This window comes from Arvicanthis niloticus, chromosome 21, assembly GCF_011762505.2.
Source record: "Arvicanthis niloticus isolate mArvNil1 chromosome 21, mArvNil1.pat.X, whole genome shotgun sequence".
NCBI lineage: Eukaryota > Metazoa > Chordata > Mammalia > Rodentia > Muridae > Arvicanthis > Arvicanthis niloticus.
The window spans coordinates 52,002,112-52,019,267 of record NC_047678.1 but is presented as its reverse complement, the minus strand read 5'-3'; the positions used below and the strand labels follow the sequence as shown (position 1 = coordinate 52,019,267).

The 17,156-nt window shown below is 43.3% G+C and overlaps 1 protein-coding gene and 1 long non-coding RNA gene across 4 annotated transcripts in view; both read right to left on the bottom strand.

Annotated features, from left to right (window-relative positions):
- Positions 1-1,536, bottom strand: part of Vapa (VAMP associated protein A) — a 34,596-nt gene extending 33,060 nt beyond the window's left edge. Inside the window, exon 1 of one of the 3 annotated variants that reach the window (XM_034484253.3) lies at positions 593-1,536. In XM_034484253.3, the coding sequence (XP_034340144.1) occupies positions 593-671 (79 nt within the window). In that variant the 5' untranslated portion in view covers positions 672-1,536. The remainder of the gene's footprint in view (positions 1-592) is intronic. The other 2 variants (XM_034484254.3, XM_034484256.3) reach the window with 2 other exon arrangements.
- A 7,481-nt stretch (positions 1,537-9,017) lies between these two features.
- LOC143435379 (uncharacterized) lies at positions 9,018-17,045 on the bottom strand. The gene is made up of 5 exons (XR_013105616.1): positions 16,600-17,045; positions 14,050-14,226; positions 13,823-13,960; positions 11,844-11,936; positions 9,018-9,712 (listed from the first exon to the last, which is right to left on the bottom strand). It is a non-coding gene; the product is annotated as an uncharacterized LOC143435379 (long non-coding RNA).
- Between the last annotated feature and the right edge of the window lie 111 nt (positions 17,046-17,156).

Sequence of the window (17,156 nt, the reverse complement as noted above, 5' to 3'; positions counted from 1 at the left end):
CACAACCATTAACCTACGACCATGCATGCCCCAGCTGACGCACAGCTTTCTGCCGCGCGCTTGGGGCCGTGCCAACACTCGGGGTCAGTCCCAGCCATACACTCCTGGGTCTTCCGTAACTGCGGAGTCCCGCAACCTGACGGAGAAGACTGCAGGCGAGGCGCTCACGGCCTCGCCCGCCGGCCGCGCCGGCCCAAAGCCGCTGAACGCCGCCCGCTGGCGCCCGCAGACCCCGGAGCTCTTGCTCTCAGGCGCCGGTCCGCACGGCCCCGACCGCCCAGCGGCCGCCCTGGGGCAAGGACGCCATGCGGGCTGGCGGGCGGGCAAGGCGCGGGCGGGCTCCCGCGGCGCCCCCGCGGGCCGCAAGATGGCGGCGGTGCCAGGCTGAGCCCTCCGCGGCGCCTGTCCGGCTCCCTCCCCTTCCCTCCGCAGCCCGCCCGGCAGCGGCAGACAGCGAGGCGCGGAGCCGAGGGACGCAGCGGGGCCGCGGCTCCGACGCTCCGTCCGGGCGTGGGGGAGGGGAGCACGGCCCGTCCACCCCGCCGCCGCCCGCCGGACCCAGCCTGGCTCGGGCGCGTCCCAGACAGCCTACCTTTGAATTTGAGGTCTGAAGGAGGGTCGAGGACCAGGATCTGCTCGTGCTTCGCCATGGCCCCGGAGGCGGACGCCATAGGAGACAGCGCAGAGCGGGGGCGCGCCCGCGGCGGCGGTTCGCTGGCGGGGGCGAGGGACGGTGTCGGGGCCGGCTCCGCGGAGCTCTAGGACGGGGCCAGGCTCACGATTCCCGAAGCTCAGAGCCTACTGCCGGGCCGCAGGTCCGGAGGGCCGCCTGTCGGGTCAGCAGCTCCGGGTGTCACAACTGACTCAACCCCACACCAGCCGCCGCGGCCACGCGCACTGCGATCCTCCGCTCACCACGTGACGGGCTCTACGTGTCTACGTGCGCGCCGCCGCGGCCCGGAGCCCTCGTGCTGGCCCCGCCCTTCGGGCCTAACTGGGCTCAGCGTTGAGCTAGTGCGCCTGCGCACCTCCGACTTGGCCGCAGCACCCTGCGCCGCGCTGCTGTCAATCTCTGGGGCGGAGTAGGGCTCTTAGCCGGAGACGCGGTGCGCGGCGCCCTGGGAGGGGCGTCGTTCTTGGGGCCCTGGAGCTGCGAGTGCGGGGCTGGAGCGCCGACTACGATGCTGCCTCACGGCGTTCCAAGTGGAATTCCGAACCGAAGACAGTCATGAAGCGCTGAGTACCTAGACTCCCAGCATGCTCCGTGCGGGCGGCGCCTCCGCGGGGGCTGCTGGGAACCGGGAAGGCGACCCGGGACCGTTGGAGGCGAGTGGGTGGGGTCGCTGACACGGCTTTTGGCTCGCCGAGGGCGTCTCGTCTGCCTTAGAAAAGAAAAGGGTTTTGCAGGCTGCCTTGAGAGTCAGGCATCCCAGAAGGAGAGACCGCCCTTTGGGAGAGCGGCAGGGCGTGTCCGTCTGGTCTGCCCGGGATTCCTTCCGCCCTCTGCAGACCACGCTCTGTTCTCCCTGCTGTTCCAAGGCTACCTCCTACCTGATCTCCCTCCTGCCCAGCAAAGGGAAACACACCTCGCAAGCCGGTTCCAGGGGAAATCTGTGCCAGGCACAAGTAATCAAGGGTAGAAACGAAATGTCTGCTCCAACAGCGTGGAGTTCACGTGCTGTATCTACAGTGTGGTTCATTTCAAACTCATACCAGATCTGTTTGCCACGTTCTCGTGTCGTGCTAGGGACGAATTTTATCTGTATCACTTAGGAGAGTCTGTACCAAATAAGAAAAATGCCAAGCAAATTGCTGACATTCAGCTCATTGCCAGGATATCCAGGGACAGGAAGAGCAAACAAAACAAATGGATGTAAAAAATAAACCTTTATTGCATCCTATGGTGCTGCTTGAATTTAAATATCTAGGAAGCTCCATGCGAAACAAAGCACATATTGATGCTTCTGCCACCAAAGGCACCCTAGACTGACTGGGAAGTAAATGTCGAAAATAGACAGTCTAGAATACAACTAATTAAATTTTTTCACCTCGCCACCTCATCACCTGAGAAATTTTTATTCTGCTCTGGCTATATACGATATAAAATAGTGGTATAAAACAAACATTGACTGATCGTAAAAAAAAAAAAAAAAAAAAAAAAAAAGTTTTTCCTTCTTTGCTTACTTTGTATGCTAACCTAAAAATGAAGTTTGAAAAAAAAAGCAGACCAAGAAGTTTATCCATGACAAATTCGAGCTTGTATACAAGTGAGATAGATTTGATTGTTCATTTCTACATTAAAATTATTTATTCTTGGCTGAATATTTGGCATTGCTAAACAATATTTTCAACTTTTTTGTAGTTGGTTGCTATTTTGATTTTATAATTACCAATCCTGAGAATCGTTTTATATAAATACCTAGTGCAAAGTGGCAAAAAAAAAAAAAAAAAAAAATAAGGTTTGGAAACATTTCAAAAATAGTTGGAAATTCTATCCCAATCACCAGCCAAATTTTTTGTGTGATTTTTTTTAATGAAATGCAATTTTTCAAATCAAAAATTCTAACACAATACAATCCAAAGATGTATAAATTTGACATGTGCTAAGAAACAATAATGGGAAAATATTATCTTTTTTCCTTAGTTAAGTCTTTTAAGAGTAGAAGTCTAGGAGCAGAGATGGCAGCTCAGCTGTTAAAATCACATACTGCTCTTGCAGAAGACTTGACTTTTGTTCCCAGCGTCCATAACAGGCTGCTCACTCCCATCTATCTGCCTGTAACTCCAACTCAGGTCAGCCAATGCCTCTGGCCCCTTGAGGGCACTTGCACTCATATGCACAGACCCTAACAAGTATACATAATTAAAAATTATCTCTTCTTTTAAAAGAGTAGAAAACTGTACAATAAGAAAGCACTGCAATTCATAACCCAGAAATGTCACATCTGAGCCAAGGTGTTTCAGGCAGCATCAGTAACCTTATGTGGCTAGACAGTACACAGCACACGGAGAACAAAGTGCACATGACATGTTCAGAACCAAGACTACCGTGATAACCCACAATGCAACATAAATGAGCCCCTACACAAATCTTTTGCATTCACCACTCATTTTATTTTGATTTATATTTGACTGTTGCACATTTTGCTGTTGTCAAACTTTTCCCAACCCCCCCCCCCACACACACACACAGTGACTCCCTGGGGGAGAACAATCCACAGTTTAAGAACTTGAGGGTCTACACCCCCACCCTACTCCCATACCAGAAGAGCTCGCAGAAGACAGTGCCAAACCTAAGGCACAGATCTTCAGTGATGTAGAGCCTAGTAAGATGGAAGTGCTTAAACTGTTTTAAAAACAAATGCTAATTTACTTTTACTTTGAATTCTTTCTATCCACAAAAATTATTTTGAAATGTCAATTTTGAAGAATACAAAAATATATACAGTTTGAAAGATAGCTTTTGGGTTTAATTAATTTTTTAAAAAATTGTTTGATAACCAGTCCATAGGATAGTGGTACACATCTATTTCATTCTGAATTGAAAATCCAAGAGTCTTGACAAACTCCAGTATTGTGTTTGCCTAAGAACTGTTCTATGGACAAACTCCTTGGTTAAACAACCACTTCACAGCTGGTTAGACACCTCTTTCTAAAAAGCACAGGCATCCTCAGTGTGCTGACAACTGGTTAGCAGGAAAGCATGTAGAAGTTCCCAGCAACTTACGATGAGACTGTGATTGTCCATTCACCATGGTTTAATGTGAACCCTGAACTGGGTGAGTTACAGAAACTTCTTCCTATTTATGTTATTTACCACTGAAATCAAATGCTTCTTAGTGTTACTAAAAAAATTAACAAGTCACTATATATGTGTGTGTGTGTGTATGTATATATATATATATATATATATATATATATATATATATATATATAATCTCAAGCCAGACATGGTAGTGATGCATGCCTTTAATCCCAGCCCTCAGAAGGGACAGGCATAAAGGGTAGGCCAACCTAGCTTTAGGGCATCCACCTCTGCATAATGACACCTTATGTCAAAAAGAAGAAGAGAAGAAAGAGGAGGAGAAAGGAAAAGAGAAAGAAAGAAGGGAGAAGACATACAGCTTGTTAGGATTAGTCTTCCTATTACTATTAGGACAGCAATACTGCTGCTGAGTCATCTGCCCCTAATAAACTAGCATACCGTTTATGTGAGTTGTGCCCTGGTATTTATTAGATACTATTTATTAGTATCTTTGTTGTAATACAAAGAACTCTACAAATATCACATACTACTCAACTTTATAGCAGTTGGCAAGTGTTAACTTTTGTTGTTAGATATGGAAATGGAACAAGTAAGAGCATTCATGTCAATATTAGAGCTAAACCAGGAAGGAGAACATTACCCAATTTTACATTCTATGTATTTTTAAATGATTTCTTTATTTTATGTGTATGTATGACTGCCTGCATGTATATGTACCTTACCCATGGAGACCAAAAGAAGGTGTACTCTCAAAAGCTGAGTCACCTCTCCTTCCCTAGATACTGTATTTTGATTCTTTATAGCCACCATAAATGACAGTCCACAGTAGTCCAGGCAAAAATTTAAAACTAATTAGCTTCTGTTATTTAACAGAGGGTAAAATCTGGGTCCTAATGCTCATTTTCTTAGATTGATTCAGGCAACACAGAAAGGTCTTTCTAGTCTCTATGATGGCTGTTCCCAGTTGTGAACTTGACTATATCTGGAATGAACTACAATCCAGAAATATAGGGCATACCTATGATCCAGATCATGAGGCTGGATAACACATGCTTTTGATCTGAATCTGAGACATAGTGGCCATGAAAGCTTAGGCTCAGGCAAGGAGGTACATGCCTTTAATCCCAGGAGAAAGGCAAGCAGTCTGTGAGTTAAAGACCAGCCTGAGACACAGCAAATTCCAAGTAAAGATAAACTTAGTTTAGGTGGAGGCATGGTAGTACATAATCTTAAATGGCCCTTTAATCTGGGCCATACCTTCTGATGGAGGCCTACATAGGGACATAGGAAAAAGGAAAACTCGCTCTTCTTTGCCTGCTTGCACTTACTTGCATATCTGTTGGAACCTACTTCTTCAGAATTCCAGCTTATACAGAAGACCAGCTGAAAGACCCAGCCTCATGAGACTGAACAACTGCTAGATTCTTGGACTTCCCATTCACAGCTGTCTATTGTTGGCCTACTTGGACTACAGACTATAAGCATTCCAATAATTTCCCTCAATATATAGAGACATTCCATAAGTTCTGTGACTCTAGAGACCCCTAATACAGTATCCTTAAATAATAAATACATATGTATAAACATATACATATTCTTAAGCACAGTTCCCTAAATTTTTATGAGCCTCAAGAGACATAGCTTCGTTATTTCAACTGGAATGAATTACTAACAGTATTCACCTTTAGACAGATTCTCTCTTATGAATTTAACTATCTATCCAAGGTTGCTTGTACAAGTGACACCTGTTTTATCTGTGTATGTTGGTGCACACATGTAAGTGTCAGCAACTGAGAAGCTGGAGCTAGAGAACTACAAACTTGAGGCTAGCCTGGACTACAATGTGAGATCCTATCTCAATCCATCAAAAGGATTTCTTCTCTGTGAGTAAACTTACCTTCACTACAGATGTACTTTATAACTGAATTTGTTCATGAGTGAGACAGCATTTTGAAGGACATGATGTTAATAGATATTAAGATTAATAAAATACAACCAGTAAAAGTACAAACATCAGATCTGAACTGCTTGTTTTGAGCCCTGGTTTCCATGATGTTACCTTCGCAACTCACTACGTCATACTTTACTAATTTGACATCTGTAAAGTGAGACAATAAGACTTACATTCCAGATTTGTCACAATAATTAAATGGGTTACTACACAGGAAGAGCTTGGAGCAGTGCCCAGTACTGTTATGTAATCTGTGTTAAATTTTACAATGTTGCTGTTTGTCTTGCACCAGTGATTGATGATGGAGACTAATGCTGAGACATTTCTACCTGCAGCCTTACATTTAACCCACAGAGACAAAGGTGGAATAATTAGTATTTTATTCAAATTTCAGGAAGCAGAAGAAGTGAGAAGTCTGAGTAATATGGGAGTGGCCAGTGGTAACTGATGTAAAGGTCTAGAGAAAAACCTCTCCTAGGAGTGATGAAGGTGTGCTCTTAAGGCCAGGGGGTAGCTTATGTGAAGACTAGGCTGGAGGACATAAGCCAGGCTCATTCTAAATCAATAAAGGAGACAGGCTATCACAGTGGATAAATATGGAAGTAGATCAGGAGAGGAAGCCAAAAGGCCAGATGTAGCCTTTGCTTTTCTGCTGCTGTGAGGAGAGCAATTTAAGGAAGGGTTTGTTTGGGTTCACTGTGTAAGGACACAGTCAGTCATGCCAGGCAAGTGGAAGTGTTGCAAGTCTGACTTCAGGTGTGTCTCCCAGTGGGTTCTAAATCCAGTCCCATTGAGAATAGTATACTATCATGTAGGTTGTTTTAAAATATGCTGATTTGAAGATGAGAAGCCATCGAAGAGTTTTTTAAAATGAAGATTTTAAAAAAACTATGAGTATACACATGTATAAGTGCAAGTATCCCAGTGTAGGGTGAGGTTTTTGCTACTCCGCTTTATGCTCCCAGTGGGTTGCACTTCCAGCTACCTACCCAGGGAACCTCTGGATCTTCAAATGAAAGACACACACATATTAGCTTATTTTTAATATGTCATCTAGCTCAATGCTGGGCACTTCTAATCCTCCACTGCTACCCTAGGCCCAATAGGGGAAGTGGCCAGCAGCTACTTACCCAAAATCTCACATGGCTGGTTGGCTTTATCTCCTGCAGCTCCTACGTCCATTCATTTCCCACCATTTCATGGTGGTTTCTCCCTCTCCTCCTTTGTTGTAGCCTACAAAACTCTAAGGGCCCTGCCCCATCTCCCTTTGCCCAACCATTGGCCGCTGGCATGGATCAAAAACCGATTGAGGACAAGAACCTTTGACACTTGGATACTTAGGTTCCCAATTGAATCAAAGCATTAGAACCAATCTTCGACACTTCAGGAATCCTAAAGGTGGCATAAGTTCCCCTGGAGCTGTAGTCATAGTCTTCTGACACTGTGCTGGGAACCAAACTCTGATCCTCTGCTGGAGTAGTGCACAGTTTTAATCTCTGAGCCACTTCTCCAGCCCAACAGTGGAGTCTTATAAGCATTGCGGAGACTGGGTTAAAGTGAGTGGGCACGGAGAACCAGTTCAGGGTCTGCTGCAGTTCACTGAATGCTATTATAGGGAATGGCAGCATGAAGCAGGGTAGGAATAGTGGAGAAACAGAAAACCCTGGATCTCAAGAACTTCCATCTCACATAGGTGGGCAATGCCATCCACGGAAAGAGACCACAGGGCCAGGATATAGAGTTGGAAATATCAGGTTAGACTGTAGCTAGGATGCTTTTGAGATGTCTAAGGAGCAATTTTGAGAAAATGAGAAACAGATCTAAGCACAGGAAGTGATGGGTTGCAATCATGCAATACAGTGAGAAATGGAGGCCGCCATACCGAGCCTCAGGAAATTGTTTTAAATAAATCACTAGCTACAACACGTCAGCAGGTAAGTGTGGTCAAGGAGGAGACGAACTAGGAAGACATGTCAAACTGGTTTTGCCATTCTCAAAGCCTTTGGCGATTCTTTCCTGAGCTTCAGGGGTCAACTTCATGCAGCTGAGATTCTGACCACCAAATGTGCTGAACTGGGTCTAAGCCTGCTCTCAGGTACTGCTCCAGCACCAGCCTTCGTGCCACCATGCTCCTCACCATGATGATAACAGACTAAACCTTTGAAACTAAAAGCCAGTCCTCAATTAAATGTTTTCTCTGCCATTTGTTGATGTTCAATAAATATTTGCGAAGTGAAAAACAATGTGCTGAACTGGTTACTTTTCTATTGCTGTAATTAAATCATCATGACTAAGCAACTTATAAAGGAGTTTGTTTGTGCTTACAGTTCTAGGGAAATAAGAATTTATGGTGGAAGATCAGAGGCATGTATGGTGGCTACAGCTGGAAGCTGAGAGCATACATCCTGAACTGCAGGCAGGAAGCAGAGAGCAAACTTAAGATGGCACAAGATCCTTTACTCTTGCCTGCAGTGACACACTCCTCAACCCAAACAGCAGCACCAGCTTGTGACTAAGCATTCAAACGCCTAAGACAACAGAGGACATCTTAATCAAACCATCATGCTATTTTAACCAATGAGCTCCTCCAGTTATTTTCCTGCTGGAACAAGACTACAAAAGCTCATATAAAACACGTTTTAGTTTCCTGGCTATCAAGAGGCAGTCAACTGTTGCAAGGTCAACAAGACCCATGAACACAAGAAATAATGACTGTTGGCTCCTGATTGAGGGATCAAAGATACGTCAGTTCCAGAGCAGAATGACAGGTGCTCCATGGGGTTACCTTAGTCTTGTCCCAGAGAGCCTACTGTAGATCTTGCCTCTTTAGCTCTCTCCAAAAAAATCTCTACGGGCACCCAATTACCATCATTATGTTCCCTCCTAGTTATACTATCTGCATGTACAGAGACTAAGTTGTGATGGACAGGACTTGGGAACATTCACTTGCAGAGTGGCAGGGCTGCTGAGGATGGAATGAGAAGATGCATTCGTTAAGTCAATGGTTACGGAGATGATAACCATGGGAAACAAGGCCAGAAGAACCACAGGAACACACAACTGTGTGACAGCCAATTTATGCCTGGTGCTTATTGTAGTATATTTGTGAGAAACACAGATTCCCAGAAAAGGCAAACTGAAGCCTTGCCGTAAAATTAATAGTCAAGGCTGAAAAGGAGCTTAGAAAAAAAAATACCCTGAAGACATTTTTCTGTGTGACCAGGTGAACTAGCTAAACTAGATTAATAATCTTAAAAAAAATTACAAAGTTAAAAAATATGTGTTTTGTTTATCTCTTCTACTTTAGAAGCAGTGTGTGCCTATACAATAAATTATATAATCCAATGGTATGTAAATAAGAATTTATTTCACATTTCTCACTATACCAGGGTAGCCAAGATCACCTGCCATGTCCTAGGTCATTTCCCAACTTTCTTACAAAAATGTATCTGGTTGTGAACATTGATAGTCTTTATATGAATTTCTGGGCTGGAGAGATGGTTCAGTGGCTAAGAAAACTTGCTGTTCTTGCAGAGGACCCAGGTTTGGTTCCCAGCACACACATGGCCACTCACAACCACCCTTAACCTTAGTTCCCAGGAGACCCAATAGTTTCTTCTGGTCTCATCAGGCACCAGGCACTGGGCATAGACACTGTGCACAGACATATTTGGAGACAAAACACACATTCACATAAAATAAATTTTTAAAAAAATTAAAAAAGAACTCTAATACATTGCTCCGTAATTGTTTTATTGAGCCAGCAGTATCTTGGCATTCACTGGACAGTCCACTGGCATGACTCTTCATCTTTTACCAGCTGAATTCATGCAATAGATCCCTGTGCCTTATTGACGAACATGTAAATTAATGTGCCTCTTTTTCTAAAGCAGCAATAGCACTGCAGTGAAGACCCTTACGAACATATATGAGCACAGAATACCCTAGTTTCCACAAGAAGACATCCAGTGGTGAGACCGCTGGGTCCAAGAATCCTGCAATGAATAATTGACACTCTGGTCACTTAAAAGGTCATAGCAACACATACATCTGGTAAGAATAGGAGAGGGTCCATCTTTCCCTACCTCACCAAGTTACAGGGACATACAGAAACAACCTTGAGTAGTTTGTCTGCCCTCTAAACATTAATGATTTACTAAATGTCTGTGGAACCCATCCTTAGTTCTTGCTTCCACCTTGTCCTTTTGCTCACTACACCACTCTCAGATGGGCTGCAAAGAGCCCCGTCAATGTCTGAACTGGTAACACTTCTCCCACAAGTACAGTTGCTCTTAAAAGAAATTCAACAAGAAAGGACAGAAAATGTCAATGAATATTGAGGCCTTTCTTGACACATTGCCTTCTTATACATACATATAGGAAGTATAGGATGTTTAGGTATATCTAGGACCCCATCACTTAATGCTACCCTGTGTGATTATACAATTAAACCTATGGCTTTGTCTATAAAGTAGCAACAATCCAATACATATTTATTATTATCTATGAGAACAAAATGATATGATCTGTTAGACACTTAATTCTATTTAACCAAACAATAACTAAAATTATTCGGTATTATATATATCCTTTGAGATGTACTTTTATTGGTCCTTTATATCTACAACCAAATTGAATCTCTTCATTCAGATGCTTTGGGGCATGGGGGGTGGTTTTTCAAGACAGGATTTCTCTGTATAGCCCTCTGAGTGTCCTGGAGCTTATTCTGTAAACCAGGCTGGCCTTGAACTCAGAATGTGTTTCCCAGAGGTTATAGGGAGAGAGGATGTAAAGTTATGTTTTGCAGAATGCAAAGAGGTCTAGAGACTGTACAATGGTGTGAATGTTCTTAACATTACTGGACTTCACATTTATAATGGTTAAAGCATATTTTACTGCAATAAAAGAATAAAAATGTCCACCACAGTTCACCACAAATGGTTAATCATTTAGTTCTATTATAGTGACTTTGAAGTCTTCTATCTTCAGTAGATCTTGCCTCATGTATGATGGGCTTAAACAATATCCTGTGGACCAGGAGTCCAGGGCTAAGTTCAACCCTATCATTAAAATGAGGTCAGTAAGGGACTGAAAAGATGGCTTAGCAGTTACTGGCCTCCTTAGGTACTAAGCACAATGCACAGAGCTTTGGGCAAAACATTCATACACGTAAATTTTGGGGTTTTTTTGAGACAGGGTCTATTATATAGGTCTAGCTGTCCTGAAACTCACTATGTAGACCAGGCTGGCCTCAAACTCATGAAGATCTGCCTGCCTCTGCCTCCAGAGTGGTAAGATTAAAGGTGTGTGTCACCATGACCAGCCAGATAAAAATAGTTTTAATGAGACTAAAAAAAATGAGCTAATAAAATAAAAAATTGAGGCTAATAAAAACTCTTGCTCAAGTTGTGAAAAATCAAATAAGCTATTTCTCAACACCTGGTTATAAATGCTTGCCATTTGTAAGTGCTCAATAAATGTTCGTATTATTTACTTTGTAGTTGTTAGTTTATGTGCATACCTGTCTTTTTTGTTTGTTTGTTTCTCTTTAAAGTTTCATTTTCTATTGCAATAACAGAATATCTTGTTGCAATAGCAGAATATCTGAGACTGGGTAACTTATAAAGACTTTGCTTTGGCTCACGTTTCTGGAAGCTTAGAAGAACAAAATTGGCAAGGCTCTGGATCTGGGCCATGTATACAGAAAGAGGAAGAGAGGGAGATGTGCAGAAGAGAGTGGGCTGGGCTGAACTTCCACAATAGATGATCCCTTCTCCAGAGAGGAGGATTAATTCATCAGTAGCATTCTGCTGCCATCACCAAACACCTCCATTAGGCCCCGCCCCCAATCTTGCCACACTGAGAACTTGCTCGATGAGGAACTACAGTTTGCAGCAACTGGCTTTGAGGGGGACTCTGTCAGGAGGTTTGGATCCTTGGATAACGATCTGAAGAAAACCTGCACACTAAAAAGTGGGTTAGTGCTGGGGACCTAGTCTGAAGGTTCACTTGAAGCACGGAAACACCGGAATTCCAGGACAGATGAGTAGGGGTGTTGTCTTAGCTGTGATAAAACACCATGCTCAAGGCAACTTACAAAAGAAAGCACTTAATTTGGGGACTCACAGTTCCAGAGGGTTACAGTTTGTGACCATCATGGCAGGAGCATGGCAGCAGGCAGGTAAGCAGGACACTGGAACAGTTGCTGAGAGCTCACACCTGGATCCACAAGCACCAGAAAGAGAGAGCTGACCAGGAATGTAGCAGGCTTTTGAAACCTCAAAGGCCGTTCCCAGTAACACACTTCCTCCTCCAAGGCCACACCTCCTAATCCTTCACAAATACTTCCATCAAGCTGAATATATTATGTGCCTGTAATCCTTATGACTTGGAAGGCTAAGGCAGGGGAGAATCTTGAATTTAGGCCAGCCTGGGCTATATAGCAAGTCCTAGAGAGACAGGGAAAGGGGGACAGAAGAAGAGAAAAGGCAAGAACAAAGGAAAAGAAAGGACTGCAAGAGGTGGGGAGGAAGAGGAATCTTTATTGTGCAATGACTTCAGTCTGGCAGGAAGAAACCTGGGTCATTAAGGAAATGAACCTAGGGAGCTGACCCTCACACCCATGGAAGTGAAATTACGACACAAAGAAGCTATGTGAATTCCTGTTTTTCAGCTCTCTAACAGCAAGGCAGTGCCACACAGTCTGACCACTGTTATACCGCATGATTTAAGAGAAACCTTTTTCACAGCACTCTATGGGAAAGCTGCCAGCTCCACCTGCACTTTAAAACCAAGAATTATTAGCTGACCAGTGACTTCCTCCTCTGTCTAAGGTCAGTGGAAGATATTGATTGAGCAGTCATTAGCCTCACATTTAGCTTAGCTTTTCAAACACCAGTGTTGTGGCTTTCAGAATCGAAGGCAGCAAGGTGTGTGTGTGTGTGTGTGTGTGTGTGTGTGTGTGTGTACTTACATATGTATGAGTGTGGGGTCAAAGAGAAACTTACAGTAGATTTTTTTTTCCCTTCCATCAGGTGGGTCCTGAGACCAAATTCAGGTCATCACCTTTACCCACCAAGGCATCTGGTCACCTCTTAGTTACTTTATATACACAGAATATAGTCTTTTGTAGATCCCTTTAAAAGTCTGGGAAATATAAAATTATGCTCTAAAAATAACAATAGAATTCTAAGTAACAATATAGCACAATTTGCAAGTTTGGGCTGCATAAAATTTATTTGAAATAACCATGTCTATCTCAAAAGAATTGAAGTGTTAACACTGAAAGAGAACAAACTTCCACTTTTACACTATATTCTGCAGATGTAGAGAGTAGGTTTCAAAGGCACTGTTTAGAAGAGTACACCCAACCTGTCTTGCCCATTCACATCTGTTGTATTTTTCTGGTCATCTTTTCTGGGTCACACTTTGCTATGGGTTAAGTGCTAAGTCCAGTAGTACATCAGAGGGTGTGGTGAGTGAGATGGTAAAATCTTTATAGTGTGGGGCCTCCTGAGAGATAAGGTCATAGGTACAGCATATTCATGAGGTGAGTTAATCCTCATGAGAACAAGGCATTACAAAACAATACCATGCCATACACATGGTCCCTTCTGGGATGATGTTTCTGTTTCTGCTTCTTTCTCTGCCATGTTGTGAGGTGCCAGAGGCTGAACAGATGGGGTCTTTTAGTTTTGTTTGTTTTTTGTTTGCTTTTTAGTATCCAGTGTGAGATATTCTATTATAGCAGCATAAAACAGATGAGTGCAACGTTTCATGTTTATGCTAATTTTAGTGAAAGTTATTCAATATCATAATTTGACACTATCTAGTCTTAAGGTTATATCATTATAGACTCAAGGAAATCAGAGTGAATCAAAGTGAAATAAGGTAGTATGCTTAACAAAAATTGAATAGATTAAACAGCCCTCAATAGGCTTGGCTTTTCATGGGGATTTGTAAGTGGGGATAAGGATGACTCTGGTATGTTCTTAGTATAGGCTCTGAGTCTAATGCAGCGATGTTCAAATGCCATCTCCTGAGATTAATATGCTTTTGTTCACATTCCTTCCTCCACTTTTCAAAGTCACCCCCTACCCACTTACCTGGCTTGATGGGACTGGCCATATTCTAGGCTTGTACAAGTGCCTAAGCCTGACAAATCCAAGTACCTCAACTCCTCCAAATACACACGAGTTTAGGAACTGGCACATGAGCCAGCCAGCCAGCTAGAATTGGGATATCTGTTGAGGTAATTAGTGAACAAGGTTCAATTTGTATCTGATCACAAGCCACTAAACAACCAATGATAAAATCAAAGTGGATGGCAGACCTGAGAAGTGGGAACATCCCTGCTGTTTGAGGACAGGAAAATGGCTGAGTGGATCTTGCTCGTCAAGTCTGATGCACAGCCCAAGTTTGATCCCTGGGACCGATGTGATGGAAGGAGAAAACCAACTCTTACAAGCAGTCTTCTGACCTCCACACATGCACCATGGTACACACATCCCTATAAGCACACATATGCACACAAAAAGAATAAAATGTAATAAAACAATTTTAAAAGAATTTCCAATTTCAAAATTAGATAAAACTCTCTAATTTTGCTGGATCAGGTTTGAGTTGGTTTTGTATCAAGGTTTAAATCTGAAATTGCCCCCACCTCCAACACATTCACACTTCCTCACACACACACACTCTATCACACACACTCTCCACATTCTCTCTCACACACTCACACATATGCACACACACTCATATACACACACTCTCACATACTCTTACACATACACTCACATACACACACCCGTACTCTATCACACACACACACACACACATACACACACACACACACACATTGTGTGTGGTAGAATGTCTGGTCCTCAGCTGGCAATGCTGTTTCAGGAGGTTGTTGAATCATCAGGAAGTAGCGCTTAGGCAGAGGAAGTGGGGCAGTAGGAATGGGCCTTTTGGTTCTGCCCCATAGCTCTCGATCCTGGTTAACTGCTGCAATTTGATGAGCTGGCTCTCACTCCTGCTGATACGGGGTAAGTTTTCCACCATGGTGGGCTATATCTCCTGAAACCATGAGACAAAATGTATCTTTTCTTCCTTGATTTGTTTTTCATGAGTTTCTACACAAGTAACCACAAAAGTTAGTGGATACAGTTCGTGTCACTAGCAACCAATGCACTGGGCATACTGCCTAGCTCACACTACCCAGGATCACTCACATAGTTCATCTATAATCAGTAGAACATCTACTGACTTATCTCTGTTCTTAGATCATAATATAAAGCCAGAATATCCAGCTAGAATGCAGAACCTCTGGCTAAAGTCAGGTACAGCATCCTTGTTTCTGTCCCTGTGGGTTTGATATTTTCTAACAGTTATCAGTAGTCCTTAGACTTTAAGCAGTGAGTAGCAGAGACCTCTAAAGTACTTTTTTCTTGCTTACTATATGTAATTTCCTTTTTATATAAGTCAGCAGAAGAAAATACCTATCCCCATGGACAGCCTACATCTTAGCATGCCTTCTGTTCAATAAAATAGGGGATAATTCTGTTTGGATAATTCTGGTTTTGTTTTTGTTTTTGTTTTTGTTTTTTGTTTTTGTTTTTTTGAGACAGGATTTCATTATATATCCTGGGTTGATCTTGAATTCAATATGTAGTCATATAACCCTGGCTTAGAACTAAAGATCTTGTCTTAGCCACCCAGGTGCTGAAACTATAAGCATGTGCCAACACCCAGCCTTGACTCTCAATGAATTGTGGGAATGCAAACTATTCTTCTACATACCACTCCCATCCACAACCTGGGAGGAGGAAGGCCTCTGTTTAAATGACCTTCAGGACTCAGGCCAGATCCAAATGGCAGATAATCCGGCCTGCAGCAGAAACCCTACCTGCTAGGATTCTATGTGAATGTAACTGACCAATCAGCCCAATGATTTTATCCCTGTTTCCTGCTGGGACAGAAGAAGGGGATGCAGTAGACGTGGTGCTTGTGGAGAATCAAGGAGCCCCCGCTTGACAGACTACAACCTCTTGCTGACAATAGTAAGCATGTCTCTTGAAGGAAGAAGTCTTTTTCACAGACCCAGAGCCATTCCCAAGAGTGTTATCATCAAAAGGACAAGAGTTACCATTAAAAGGATGTGACTCCAATCCAGAAAATTCCATAGGGACAGAGTCTTTGCTCCTATCACCACAAGGCCAGCAGTTGGCCTGGTCCCACTGGTACTGAGCTCTTTCTCCTGGGCCCCCTCCTCTGTCTTCCTCTAAAATGCCTAATCAAAATGAGCCCTTTCTACTGCTGCAAGGCATTTTAACTATTGATATAACTTGATATTTAAAGTACTGCATAAGATGTTTTACAGAACATGCAATCCCATGAGACATTTTTAAATCTTAACCATTCAAGCAAGGTAGTGTTCAGGTCAACAGAACTCGGGGTCAGGTCAGAAAGCTATCACAAGGATGATGGTCAAGAGCAGTGTTTGCTACTGGGACAGCACAGGCTTCAGCTTAACACCTGGGTGGGTAAGGCAAGATGACCTCAAGTCTGAGACAAGCGCAGTCTGAGCTTCACAGCAAAGTTTGAGGCTAGCCTAGACTATATATAATAAGGCCATGCCTAAAAATTAAATAAAGTACTGGTTGATCATAAAATTGCAACCTGACTAAAAGAGTAAAAACCAGGAAACAAGAAACAGTATTGAATCAAACCCCAAGACATTACCAGACCCATCAATTCCTAAAAGTCAAACAAAAACACCTCTAGCTTACCAAGAATACTTGAGGATACGCACTCATGCATACAGGCACATACATCATGGTTCATATTTGTTGGTCAACTCTTAGAGTTCAGAAGTTCTCACCTTCCCATGTGGATTCCAGGGATCAAATTCAGGTCAGCAGGTTTGTACAAGAAGCCCTCTCGGCAAGTGAGCCATCTCACTAGCCCAGTTGGCCTTTAATAACTCTCTCTTCCTGCTGAAGCCAAGACCACAACTTGGCCTTCTATGTGTGATGAGTTGTGCCCCTTGCTTGGCATCCTGACTCCACAGACAATCATGACAGACTCTGAAGATGCTCCTGAGGGAGAGAGCTCTGCAATCTGGCAGCCTGGTCACTGAGAAGCGAGTATGTTGCTCTATCACCAACCTCTAGCTCATTCGAGTGAAGAAATCTGAAAGACACTGGACCCGACCCTGGCCTTTTGAATGGAACTTGGCCTATGGTGACTCATGTATGCTATGTGTCCTTACTTCCAGATGAAGTTCTAAACAGAGGAACTGAGCATGTAGAAAAAAATGGTGCTGAGAGAGCAGCCAGTTCTCAGGGTGTTAGTCAACTTCAGCTGTGGGGAAAAAACACCTGAAACAATCAAATTTTAGAGGAAGGTTTGGGTGCTGAAGACATGACTCTGGGGTTA